Source organism: Notothenia rossii (assembly GCF_949606895.1).
Source record: "Notothenia rossii genome assembly, chromosome: 8".
In the NCBI taxonomy this organism is placed as follows: Eukaryota; Metazoa; Chordata; class Actinopteri; order Perciformes; family Nototheniidae; genus Notothenia; species Notothenia rossii.
This window is the reverse complement of record NC_136906.1, coordinates 68,443,612-68,457,231: the sequence shown is the minus strand read 5'-3', so window position 1 is coordinate 68,457,231 and position 13,620 is coordinate 68,443,612. Positions and strand designations below refer to the sequence as shown.

The 13,620-nt window shown below is 40.7% G+C and overlaps 1 protein-coding gene across 2 annotated transcripts in view; it reads left to right on the top strand.

The window, feature by feature from the left end:
- adgb (androglobin) overlaps positions 1 to 13,620 on the top strand; it is a 46,119-nt gene that overhangs the window by 22,840 nt on the left and 9,659 nt on the right. For both annotated transcript variants that reach the window (XM_079644104.1, XM_079644105.1), the window contains exons 13-27: positions 1,245 to 1,290; positions 2,293 to 2,404; positions 2,543 to 2,606; positions 2,728 to 2,829; positions 3,634 to 3,742; positions 4,015 to 4,150; positions 6,089 to 6,203; positions 6,834 to 7,001; positions 7,615 to 7,753; positions 9,908 to 10,001; positions 10,749 to 10,880; positions 11,131 to 11,284; positions 11,791 to 11,978; positions 12,231 to 12,397; positions 13,241 to 13,329. In XM_079644104.1, the coding sequence (XP_079500230.1) occupies positions 1,245 to 1,290; positions 2,293 to 2,404; positions 2,543 to 2,606; positions 2,728 to 2,829; positions 3,634 to 3,742; positions 4,015 to 4,150; positions 6,089 to 6,203; positions 6,834 to 7,001; positions 7,615 to 7,753; positions 9,908 to 10,001; positions 10,749 to 10,880; positions 11,131 to 11,284; positions 11,791 to 11,978; positions 12,231 to 12,397; positions 13,241 to 13,329 (1,815 nt within the window). The remainder of the gene's footprint in view (positions 1 to 1,244; positions 1,291 to 2,292; positions 2,405 to 2,542; positions 2,607 to 2,727; positions 2,830 to 3,633; positions 3,743 to 4,014; positions 4,151 to 6,088; positions 6,204 to 6,833; positions 7,002 to 7,614; positions 7,754 to 9,907; positions 10,002 to 10,748; positions 10,881 to 11,130; positions 11,285 to 11,790; positions 11,979 to 12,230; positions 12,398 to 13,240; positions 13,330 to 13,620) is intronic.

Genomic DNA, 13,620 nt, shown 5'->3' with positions numbered 1-13,620 from the left:
GGCTCTGAGATCAATGGAAATCCTTCTGCTTATGAGGGAATAACCCAGCTGTGAATAGCCCAAAATATATCTTTTACTTGATTTTATTTGATATTATTCATGTAGGAAATGGGCTACACCTCAGGTGTAGATAACCTTTTGGAGAGCAAATACTTAGCTCTAGTCTGGCTGTCCAAACTAAAACCCCATAAAGTGTGGGATTATAGAAATGAGCCTTGTTCCACCAATCGACCAAAACTGTGATCTAATCACAATAAATATAGCTTTATCGCTTTATGGCAACATATTCAAATCCGACGAGCATTGTGTGTCTCATTGTCCCCTTACTGTTCTCAGCTAAGGGATCTAATACATATCATGCTGTTGGTGGACAGCTCATCCCATGCCTTGGAGCTTGACTCAAAGTTGTACACACTCCTATATAAACTGATCTTTATTTGTTTTTATTTTCAGTGAAAATGTTGCTAGTGGTTGAGGGAAGGTCAAGTGTGCCTCTCTATCACCATGCCTCTTTCCGTCTGTCTGGGCCTCTGGGCACCTAATCAAATAAGTTGTGACTCACACACAGAGACACACTCACTGTGACTCATCAGACAGTCTTGGAGGGGGTTGCTGCAAAGTTACACGACACAAAAACATAAATCCTATTCAGAGCAGAGTAAACTACTGGACATTCACCAGGGATCCTCCTCAAAGGAGCTTTGTTTAAGACAAGAACTCCAAATATAGGAGCCTCGAGGAAAGTTTGTTTAGTCGATACAGGTGTAGCACTTCTTGCACTTGAATTTATCTTGTGTTTTTAAAAGCAGCAGTGAAGCCTCTTTCCTGACAACATCATCTCTCGCATGGCGCAGACAGAACAATGTAGTATCTGAAGGATTTGACGATGACTTATTAGCTATTTTTCTTTATTCTGTTGGGCAGACAAGCATGAAATCACAGCTGTTGAGTAATTCCCCTCTAAGAGAAGTAACATGCTCAACAACATAATAACTCTTCATCCGACAGTGGAGTTATATTAGAGCTGGTTTTTCCTGGTGGTGTTTTTAGCAGGAGGGATGCAGTTCTTGTCAAATTAAACCGGGTCTCGTGTCCTGTGGTGTACGGCGAGAGTGGCTCAACACCACAGCTGGCATGGAATCACTAGAGGGCGGATGCGTTTCTCTGGCAGTGTTACTCCATCAGCAACTCCCTGTTCATCCCTCTCCCTCTCTCTCTCTCTCTCTCTCCCTCTGTCCCTTTAGGTTACTGCAGAGGACAGGCAGAAGGACAACAATGACATATCCAATGGTAAAAACGGCTGCTTTGCACTGCTGGTCCCAACATTCATGTTGAAAGTAATCCACACTGTATCAGTACACAAGATCGCATTCCCAAGGTCAAATATTATGATGCCAGATTGGGTAGATGGTCATTGATATTGTTTTATTCTTTATGATGAATGTAGGCAATATCTTTATGAGTTGGATTAAACAGCATCTTTGTAGAGTAGTCCAATTCATGGGAATGGAAATATTTCATATCTCGCCTCCACTCCCTCCATCTTTCTATCCATGCTTCCATCAGTTGGCCAAGTCACTTTGAAGAAGATGGGACTGTGGAATGATGCCTTATGACAACTAGCCAATTCCCTGCCTTCTCTCTGCCCCCGTTTAGTTGCTTAGTAACACCTGCAGTTTGAGCTAGCATACCACATAGCTCAGCAGCAGAGAGACTGGCCCCTGACACCTCAGCTTTCTGATCAGACATTTCGCTTCGAGAAGAGCCTGGGGGCAGAGCAACGGTGTCTGTGTGTGCGGGTGTGTGTGTTTTATGGGCGGAGTGTGTGTGACTTTGTGCACGTCTATGACTTTGCTCTGCATGCATTGAGATTGTGGGAGCCAGTGAGTGGGAGTGTGGATGTGCATGTGTGCTTAAACTATGCCATTATGTGGGAGTTTGGCCAATTCGACTCGCTGTGTTTAAGATAATGATTTGAGTGTCGGATAACTTAATATGAGTCACAAGAGGAAATGCATTTTGCTGCTTGCAGCATTTTTATAAAGGAGATTTCACAGGCAATTCAGTGTCTATCTGGTAAGCATGACTCACAACAGTAAAACTGACATTCTACTCAGCTTTATGAGGACATGTTTTTTTATTTATTTACATACTGCAGGATATAATGAGTTATACTGAATACATGTATAAATATAAATACATTTAAAAAATAAATTTGCTACCTTACAGCAGATGTCTAACTAAACAAAAATGTTTTTATCATTAACAATCACAAATGAATCTCCCCTCCAGATCGACCCAAAACTGCATTGGGGGATCGTTTAACTGCGGACCCCACGACTCCCGTCAATCCCATCCTGCAGGAGACCTGGGTGGACCTGGATGACTTTGCCAAATGCTTTCAGTGAGACACAGACACAAATATTTACTGCAAACAGACTGCACCAATAGAGAAACAAATGAACACGTGATAATGTTTCGAATTGTTTTTTTATTTACTAAGCTCATAAATAACTGGCATTCATTTATACATTTCTTCCAGGACCCTCTTGGTTTTCCATACACCACAATGCTTCCCACATCAGGTCCACATATCTAATTTTAAGGTATAGTTTACATCATCACAGAACAATCTAGTGACTACTTTGTGCATCTCTACAATTTACTGCTGGTTCTCGCTGTCACTTTTGTATTTGTCGTCATTAATATAGCTGTTTGTTTTCACAGAGCACCGTCCTGCCCAAAACTGCAACAGGCACCAACTCTACAGGGTCAGCTACTAACATCACTGGATCCATTCCTTTGATATCTACTGTGGCAAGCCCTGAAGTACACACATGCAAACACACATGAACACACACACATGCACCTATTGCACATAAGCACACATTTTGCCATCTACAATACGATTCAAGTACCACACACAAATGTTTGCTTGGTTCTCATGGAGATGGCTCAGTTGTCATGTGTGGAACTGTTGTCACATTATTGGCATCTGGTTATCAGCTAGTTAGTCAACTTTGAATTAATAGTGTTTTTGTCAACCCAATATTCCCGATTCAAAACATGCAATTAAGGAATCTATTTAGTTCTTAAAGTAACATACATTACATAAACACACCGGTGCACTTGTATATGAGTGAACGTATGCAAGTGTGTGTGTGTGTGTGTCTTAAATGTCTGTGTTTATACGCCTGTGTGAGCACTGAGTCTGCTTGTCACTCTGAACACGTATGCATTCTCTCCCTCTTTTCTTGTTCCCTATCTGTCTTTTTTCCCTCCCTCTTTTGTCTCCTCTTTCTCACTGTCTCTCTCACAGCTGCTTTTTCTTACATGACTAAATTCACCGTCTCAGCCTCTATCTTTTAGGAGCTACCTCAAATGCTTCTTTCACTCACTCATCTCTTCCTATTTACTTCACCCACCTCTTCTTCTCCCTTCCCCCTGTATCTTCTTCAAGCCACTCTGACTCTTCTATCAGTTTATCATCTCCCCTCCCTATGGCTTTCTGCTCTTTCTGTCTTTTGCTTGTCTTTTTCCTTGACTGCCTTTGTCTGTTTCAGTGCATGTGGCGTACGTGCGCTCGCGTGCGTGTTTGCTTATGTGTGTGTGTGGGTGTCTTCCCCTCCCCAGTGTCCAGAGGTAAAAGGCACACACTACCTGTGCGTGGACAGCATGCAGCATCCCCAGATCCACATCAGCTTCTCTGCTCTGCTTCTCTGGGCAGATACAGCTGAGGAGAGTAAGGATTATGAACACGCACACACATTTTCTGCACACAAAAAGATTTTCTGATGCAAGTAATGTAAGGCAGTTATAATTCTATATCTAAGAACTTGCATAAGTCCTAAACTATCACTTAAGTGTGTGGGATATACAGTATAGGTTTATAATGTTCCTAAAAACAGTAGAAAAACATTTATCTAATGAATGTATAACCTACTGTGTTCATGATAGTTCAATGTGCTTGGTCACTATGCACATTTTCTGTCTTTGCTCTCCAACACTTCATAGAAAAGGAAGCATCAGTATGTACGTCTGCTGTTCTCACCGCCCAGACCTACTCCTGGAAAAGCCTGCAGTCTGAGCTGCCAATTCTCACCATCAAGACCACCACCTCAAAAGCAGCCGTGCTTCACTTACCCCCGGGGTAGGACAGCCTTAATGAATACTGACAACTGTGTGTTGTATTGATCAAAATTAAAGGCTTAGATACATTCACAAATCTATTCTATAGACTGCATGCTCAACCATTTTTATGAGGATCCCCACTACCTAATACCAAAGTACTCCCATATGAGGTAATGGTTTAGTATGCCATTTCATACGTACAATATTTGATATGAGGGTACTTTGATTCTTCTCTCTGCTTGTGGAACATTTTGATAACCATGCAATGCCCATGAAATATTCTACATATAGGCAAATGTTTTACACTGTGACCAGTCTAATCTATCAAGCTTGATGGCTAATAACTCATGTTTTCTTTTACATTTCACACACTTATCTCTACAAAATGGTATCCTTTCTCACAATTCTTCACATTTATTTTTTTCCAACTTCAAGCTTCCAACCCATAACGACAAATGACCCTAAGCGCTCCTCTGCATTGCAATAATGATGCCAAGGTTAGAGCTTTAATTGTCATCATGGGAACCTGTAAGCATATTTTGAAAAGCACCCTTGAGAGTTTTTGATTCGGTTTTTTTAGGAAGCTTTTCACTCTTCTTGTGATCTTTTTCACACCGCTATGCAGAGATCTACTTAAAGCAATCATAAATTGAGCAGAGGATTTCTGCCTACTTTCGATGCTCTGAAAAGCAGTAAAAAGCATCTGTCCTACTCTCTATTAATGGGTGCTACTTGGCCTAGAAGCAGAGGGCCTAGTTTCTGGGGTCAGATGCAGGTATGCAGCAGTGCAATTACCACTGAGCCATTATCACACACCGCACTCAACTTATTATGCCCAAATGCCCCATGGCACACTCACTCCAAGAGAGAATAGCTGACATCCAAGCTTTTCTGTAGCAATACTCTTTAAAAACATGTCCACTATTTTAATTCTTGCATGTCACTTTTAGCCCATGTTAACTGTACTGTACAGTATGTGGTATACTATTTTGCCAATATGGTATGTTTTGCTTTCTTATTTCACATTTTTGAACATTCATCACTGTCCTCTGTGTCCATTCATTTAAAAATAGGTTTTTGTCCTCTTCTTTCGTACAACTCCCATTTTTCCCCTTTCCACTCCACTTCTCTCTTCTTCCTTTATTCTCTCCCCTACACCTCACCTTTTTTTACCCTTCCTCCTATCCGCTTCTCTTTCTCTCTGTATATTTTTCTACGCTCCCCTCTGCTTCTACAGCACAAGCCCAGCTCTGCCTCAGTGCTCATCCATTTATTTAGGATGTGATGGCTGAATTATGTAAAGCTAATGGGGCCATGGAAGTTGGGTTCCACTCTCTCATGGCTGTCAAGGCCCTGTGAACTCAACTTGGCACTTGGCACATTAGACATTAGGCTACTGCACTTCCGACCGTTTGACCCATTCGGTATTACTTGAACGAACATAGCACTACTCTTAAGTCTAGGGAGGGATTTTATTCACACTTATTTAACACATTTTGTCCTTGATAGTACAGTTACAATTACCAAAAACGGTGTAGTCACTGAGTGGTTGGTGGAGGGGTTTCTCTATGTACTGATTACTATAAGTTTCCTCATTTAAGTAGCCTAACATTTTTGACATTTCTGTACTTACCAATTGAGAAGGGAGAACAAATTGTCAAGAGCCCAACCAGGAATTGCAAGGAGGTGCAAAGGAGACAAATCTGAGAGGTTGAGAGATTATTTATTAGAACAGTTATTGTGAAATGATCTAAGAAGGCAACATCACTCTTTTACTGACCTTATAGCAAAGCATGCGGCCAGTGAAAAGGCTTCATGAAAAGACTTCACCTCTCTTTAAAGGGTCACTGGTGAAACAGATGAGTGCCCGCTGTTTTAGAGGAATTGATAGTGTGCCGAACACCAGGATTTATGTTGTTGTTTTGAAAATACTTAGAATGCTTTCTCTCCCTTATAGGCGCCATGTGTTGTCCTTCCAGACAAAGGCAGCGCTGGGTTACCACGTTCACCTGTACAGCAAGACACCTTTCATCTTTGGGGATGAAGAAACCATCATGTCAAACCTCACCAAGGTAACGAGGGCTTTAGTTATCAGTTGACAATCAGATGACTTTCAAAACACACGAGTATTTGTGGATTTGAAAAGTAATTGTACCTTGTTTTCTGAATAAGGAATATTCATTTATATATTTTTTCTTTATCTGTGGATGCATTTTAACAGCTACATGACATTTATACTTGTGTGCTGCTTTTTTATACATCCTCTTAAACAGACGAATCGAGATGTGGATAGCTTTAAACATACATCATGCCACAAGATAGCATGAGGGGTGATATATTTACTATATATATACTATATTTACTTGTTTGCCTGTCCTTGTTTGTCTACCCTCCCTCATACTGTAAAGCGTCTTTGAGTTGTGAAAAGCGCTATATAAATAAAATGCATTATTATTATTATTATTATTATAGGCATATTTCTTTAATTTACTTCTCATTCTCAAAGTAATTTCCTCACTCACTAAAGCTCTAACAGGGGGACGTTTTGACTAAGATATGCAGTGTTTGCCCAACAAATGAACTAGACAGCACTCGGAGCATGAATACCTCTGCCGAGGCTGCACAATCCTCTATTAATCCTTGATTCATAATAATCTTTTTTTATATTTATATCTGGATATGTGTTTTCCTGTTCAAAACAGGAAAGTGCTCGTTTCATAGAGCAGGCCTCCTCCATCTTTAAGGCCCTCTCCAGAGTGGTGTCTTCCTTTAGCGATGAGCAGGATCAGCCAGCAGCCAGAAGAAACCTGGAAGAGACTCACTGTCCGCAGAACATCAACACCAGCCTGGCGAAAGGGGAACACCAGGAGGTAGCTTGTTAGCCTATGACGGCATACAGTTCCTGTGTACGTTGAGTGGATACCTCACCCTGCTTAACATAGTTTAGCTTGGTAATGGAACAGATATTGTAGTTTAAAGACTGAAATTGCCATTTCAAAATGATCAGTCCTGGCCAGAAGCTAACAATGTGCTAAGCTAATACTCATGGTTACAAGGCTACATTTTTGTAAAAGGCTGTTACAAGTCTGTTAGTAGTATTTCATATTAAAATAGTAAAACAGATGTTTTGTAATCTTACTTTTTTTTTTAGATATCAAATTGCTTTATAGTTTTCCAAGCTTGAAAGTTCATACTTATCAATGTCTGTAGGTTTTGATTACTGGACAGACACAGTGTATATACACACTTACCTATATGGCTATTGAAAAAGGTAAATGATGTGCAGACTAACCTCCCACCTACTTGAGCAACAAGGGGGCTTGTCTGGAAGATTCATAAATGAATATTAACTCCTTAAGCCAACTTCACAGCCAACTACTCATGAGAATGTAATTACAAAAATCTAAGCAGCCGGAAAATAAGCATCCTCACATGTAGACACCCAATTGATAACACCCTCCTGCACTATCACTGTGTGTGTAGGTGTTTAACTTTGCAGTGTACAGCATGCTGTGTGAGGCTCTGGGCAGGAAGCTGACATCAGAAGAGCGCTTTGCTGTACTAGCTCTCACAGCTGACCCTTCACCTTTGGCAATGGACCCCAAAGAACACTCTGATACAAGTAAGTGCCATTTGTTTGTTTCTGTGTATTGTACATCTGCATACGTTAGTATAAGTATATACTCAAAACTACATTACACTGATTTAAATCAATTTAATTAGATATGATTACTATGGTTTCTACATTATTTCCTTCACAGTTCTTCAGGCTGGGTTTAAAGGACATTTGGTTCGAGAAATAATAAACACCTCAAAACCAGGTGAACACTCTCATTCACACATAGAGAATGTAATAATTCAAGTAGCATGGTCAGCTTTGAATCCTATCTTTTAGTCTTACAGAAGTCCAAAATACTCACCAAATATTGATTGGGTGGTCTTGAATTCAGCTTATTTCCTCAATTCTCTATGTTGGAAAAGCAAACACATCTACAGCATTTGCGACAGCTAAAGGAACCAAAAAAGGGAAAAATAAATAAAAACATGTCGATTATTATCTGAGAACACACATGACACATCATTCACTGTTTGATTTAGCCCAGTGGCTTATATCGAGTCTCTGAGCAGAGGCACACATATTGTATGTATTGATGAGACTACCAATCTTACTAATACACCCTGACAGATGAGGGGTAGCAACAGAGGGGAAATACACACACATATCTGGGAAATGTGCACATGCGTAAAGACAACATTCCTACATCAATAACCATACCTCTCAATAGTGACAGCAAGTGAAAGATGGACTTGGAAAGACTGGACAGCTTGTTGGAAAGAATGCACATTTTAATAAGAGACAGAACTGAGTAGCTTTTATCAATACATGTATTCAATAATGTTGCTTGGAATAATGGTTCTGTACTATTTCACTGCAAATTAAGCTTTTTTGCCTTTTGCAGCCTATTTCCATTTTGTTACCTACTTCCGTTTAATCATTTTTAATATCTTATCATCTCTAAAATTGGTGGTAATTATCTCACTGTGAAGGTGCACTACTGTTTGCAGCTTTTCATTGCTCAGACATTCTGTAGCTTTTACCAAGACCTGACGCTAACTGTGTCTTCTCCAGATGCAACACTTGACACTATCACCCATTAAATAACTTGCAGCCATTGGAATATACACAGCCTCATGTACGCAGTATTTGCATAAAATAGGGCTGATCATTTGCGTTAATGTAATTTGTCCATTTTTTTTATGGCTTGAACATTTGCTTGGATCATAGCAAACATAAAAACATCCACATCATTATACTGTAGACCCCATCTGCCAGCCACACACACACACACACACACACACACACACACACACACACACACACACACACACACACACACACACACACACACACACACACACACACACACACACACACACACACACACACACACACACACACACACACACACACACACACACACACAGGCTGAAAAGCTTGGCTTTAATGACATAGGCCTGTCATGGTTAAGCTCTCCCAAATTGTATTCATTTACTTGACAAAGCACAAAGTGCAGCTATCAGAGTTAACACTTACAGTAATGTCAAAACACCAATCATATTTTAAGTACAATTTTGCCTTTTATTTGTTCTTATGATGCAGCACATTTGTTTATACCACACATGTTTGTACTTCTCACTTCTTTTCCTCCCTCCTCTTTTCAACTGTTCCTTCATCTCTTTCCTGCCGTCTAATTTTCTCTCCGTCTCTCTGCCTGTCTGTGATTCTAAAGATGATAGGAGGTCTTCATCTCTCAATAGCCAGACACGGCCTGCTATAATGGCTGTATCAGTTTGGAAAAGGGGGCATTTGAAAAGCAAGTGCTGAGCTGGAGGGAGGATGTGAGGACACCTAACTTGTGTCATGCAGCTGTCTCTTCAGAGCGGTTCTCTCACTCATATGCACAGACAAACACTTACTGACACACACATCTTCAGGAACACGGTACTGCATCTTTTATCTAATGTTCTCTTCTGTCAGAGTGGGTAACTGTCGGCTGAGATGAGTGTGACAGTTAATGTCAAGGTGTGAATAATCTCCTCCTCTCACTGAATGAGACAAAAACGCATTTTGAAAAGTCTGATTCCCTGAACTAGGTCAGCTTCATTCTTTTGGTTCACGTGTTAGACAGCAACATGGATTGTCTTAAATCCTTAATGGTGGCTACTTTTCTATGTGTGTGTGTAATGTGTTTGTGTGTGTGTTGATGTAATTCAGGCAGGAAGGAAAACCTCAGTGCATCTAAGATCCTTTCAGACATCTGGCCGAAGGTAGAATCAGATGCAGAAAAGCATGCTGCCCTCTTGCTACGGTAAATAAATGCGTAACCACAATGACTCTGAATGATAACAAATAATGTGCACACAATGTATGAACTGCATACACAACGACAAAGACCTCTTCCCTATTAGCCTAGCAGGTATTCATCACACAAATCTCATTATTTGAGAGAATACATGCGCTCCCACTGCAGTCCTGTGCCAATGTTGTGTTCGTTGTATGGCATGCTATCCCCCTGTTGCACCGCATGCCCAGAATCTGCTCCCTCTCCTGGTTGTGGCGGCCCGTGGCGGCCAGGCAGGGAGCGTTTTCCACATTGTGTTCCATCTTTTCCCAGTGGTACCATCTGCTGTTTATCCTCTCCTCGTTCCAATCGGCTTGCAGCGTCTGCCGAATGACCCGCTGCCTGGGGAAGTATCTGTGTGCATAGGCATTGAAAAGCTTGGTCAGCGTGTGTGCGTGTGCCTGTGCGTGTGTGAAGGGTGGAGTGGGGGTTGATGGTGTGCCTTTGAGCATGTGCTTTTCTTAACTGACATCCAGAGCCAAAGATCACGCTGAGAGGAGAAGTGCATTTACGTCAATGTATTTTTATTTCACTGGATTTCACTCATAATCAGATACAATAGAGTTATGTTTATTCAAATACGTTTGTGTAAATATTTTCAACAAATAAGCATTTCCCATGATCTTTTCACGTGTTTATTTAACATTTAAAATGTAAAGATCATTGAAAGTAAATATGCTGAAAGTGCTCTGCTCTTCTGTGTTTTCTGCGCAGGTATATCATTGACCGCTCTGAGAGTAAAGCAGAGCTCTACCCCTGTCAGCAGGACGAATGGACCAGAGTCTCCTTCGCTGATTACTCTGTCTCTCTCCAAGACACAGTCAATTCCTGGGTCTTGGTCTTTAGGTTAGAGAACATTGTAACTTAACGCTTGTTAGGCTTGTCACTGACAGACAGTGACCGAACTTGAAAAGCATCCCATTTTCAACAAATGCCAATATGTTGCCTTCACGCAATGAACTCAGATTTGTATTCCTGAACGAACAATTAATGTTGGGAAAATGTAGATATTTCTATGACATCCCATTTTAGAATATCAACAGAAACGATTGAAAAAGATCATTGGTCAGACTCGTATTACCTGTTGTTTCTGCAGAGAGGTCTTCCTGGTTTCTAAAAAGATGCTGCTGGTACCAAAGATCTACTCCCCAATCCCCAACTGTCTGCTGCACATCATAAATAATGACACAGGAGAGGAGCTGGACACGCTCTTCAGCAATGTAGCAGAACATGTCTATCAACCCAACAAGGTCTGTGGATGCTATACTGTACATACTTGCACTTCAAAACCAAATTCACTTCAAATGTACTTTATATTTTCTTGTGTGTGGAATATTTGCATATTTTTCCAGTTTTTCCTATTCACTTTAGTTATGCTTCCTGCCTGACTTAATAAAAAAAACTTGGGTCATATTTTCTGACTGTCTTGCCACCATTTATGGCTGTCTGGTGATTTAATGTTGGCAGGATCTCTATTTGTTTAAGATGTGAAACACTGCCTAAAAGAGAAGACGGTACCAGTTGTGCTTTTCCCTTTTTACATCTGTCCAACACACACGCGCACACACACATGCGCACACACACACACACACACACACACACACACACACACACACACACACACACACACACACACACACACACACACACACACACACACACACACACACACACACACACACACACACACACACACACACCTCTGAAAAAAAAAATGTTTTGATTTCATGATTTCATCTCTGTAAATCTCTTGCAGCTTGGTTATACCTTTGTAGCAGAGGCTGTCACGCCGGAATGCCCCCCTGTTGGTGCAAAGTGGAGGATGCGCTTGATTGGCTCACGGGAACTCCTGCCAAAACTGTCTCGTGAGAATCCACTCAACACATTCTCGGTGAAGGAGTTGAGGGATTATTACATTCCCGATGAGAAGAACCTCATATGTCGGTAAGAGAATTAAAAACGATATATTTAATTATCACATTTATAATAGGAATGATATATTTAAACTTGTCAATTGAAATCCACTTGACTTGGATCAACAAAACAGTGCTGTTACTGATTTGTACGCACACTACAACATATGAATCATAAATATAAAAAATAATGGGTGAAAAAAAGGTTGTTTGCACAAAACAACATTAAGGTTACCCTGAAAGACGGATGGTACCCACAATCATTTGAAACTTTGTTTAACAGTTACTTTGTGGAGGTGACAGCAGACGTTGTAGGGACTGTTCAGTTTCAGACTTCCAAGCCAGATGTATTGTTCCGACTGTCCATCCTGGACCAGGAGAATGAGATGGCTAGCAACACTGGGAAGGGTCATGTGGTAATCCCTGTGTTCTGCTTCCTGGCTAACAAAGGTAAGGTTTAGTCATATAGGTTATAAAATAAAATCATTCTGGATCATGACAGAAGATTTGTCAAAGTGCCCTATCTTGGGTATTACAGAGTTACATGTACGGTAGTTTCCTAAATTAAGATCAGGTGCTGGATAACGAGAGGGATACAAGTGGTTTCAAATATTTTCGAATTTATATATTGGTTGAATTTGATGTCTTTCAAATGTACCTGTAGGGACAAAGTCATCAGGAATAATATAATGTGATTGGTTGGATCACCTTTTTCTGTTGTAGCTAAATCACAACATGTGGGTCAATCATGGCATTAGAAAGAAGCCTGTTCAAAGGCAAAATGCTAAATCAGTTTATCAGTGTTAATGTATTGGAAACACATTCGATACACCTCCTGTGGTTTTCCAATACAGAGAGAGAAAGGAGTATGACATGCAACAAAGATCTCTGTTCAGAATTAAACCACGCAGTCATTGAGGTTATCATTGGGGTCTTATCACTCGGCTACCAGACACTCCATTTAAATTGTTCAAAAAGTTGTTATTGCACCATTTCAAATAAATTCTACTGTATTGGGATGGAGGGAAACATTGGTAAATCCAGCCAAGAGAAAATATCTTTTAGTTTTTAAAAACTGACCATATTATATATATTATATATAGTCATATTAAACTGGCCTTTTGTTTATGCTAGCCGGATACACAGTAAAGTGCAGGTTGACAGAACAGACACAAGACCTCTACAAAACCCACTTTACTTTTCACTTGATGCTCCCGTCAGTAACAAAAGGACAGATTACTGGCTAATTTGTCTTCTCTCAGAAAAGGGCTTAGTTTAATATCTCTCTTTCAGCTCCAGACACCCTCCAGCAGAGAGATGAGGAGGACACAACAGCTGGGAATTCAGCCTCCTCGTCTGACCAGCCTTCCACAGAGACTATGGTATCACTGACAACTGCCTGCGTGGTATCTGCTGTTGCTCAAACACTTTACTAATCTCACTCGCACACAAGCTTGCATCTCACTTTCCCTCTCTGTCTTTCTCACCCACTTACTTGCTGCCTGTGTTGATATCAATTTTTCACTGCCAAATACACATAACGCCTGACACAAGCACACGCATGAACTTAATCACACCCACAGACTCATCTTTTACTCAGTACAAATGTGCGAGAGGAGAGCAACGGAAACTGGAGGGGCGGTTTTGTTGTCTGTCTTATCAGTTCTTGTCAG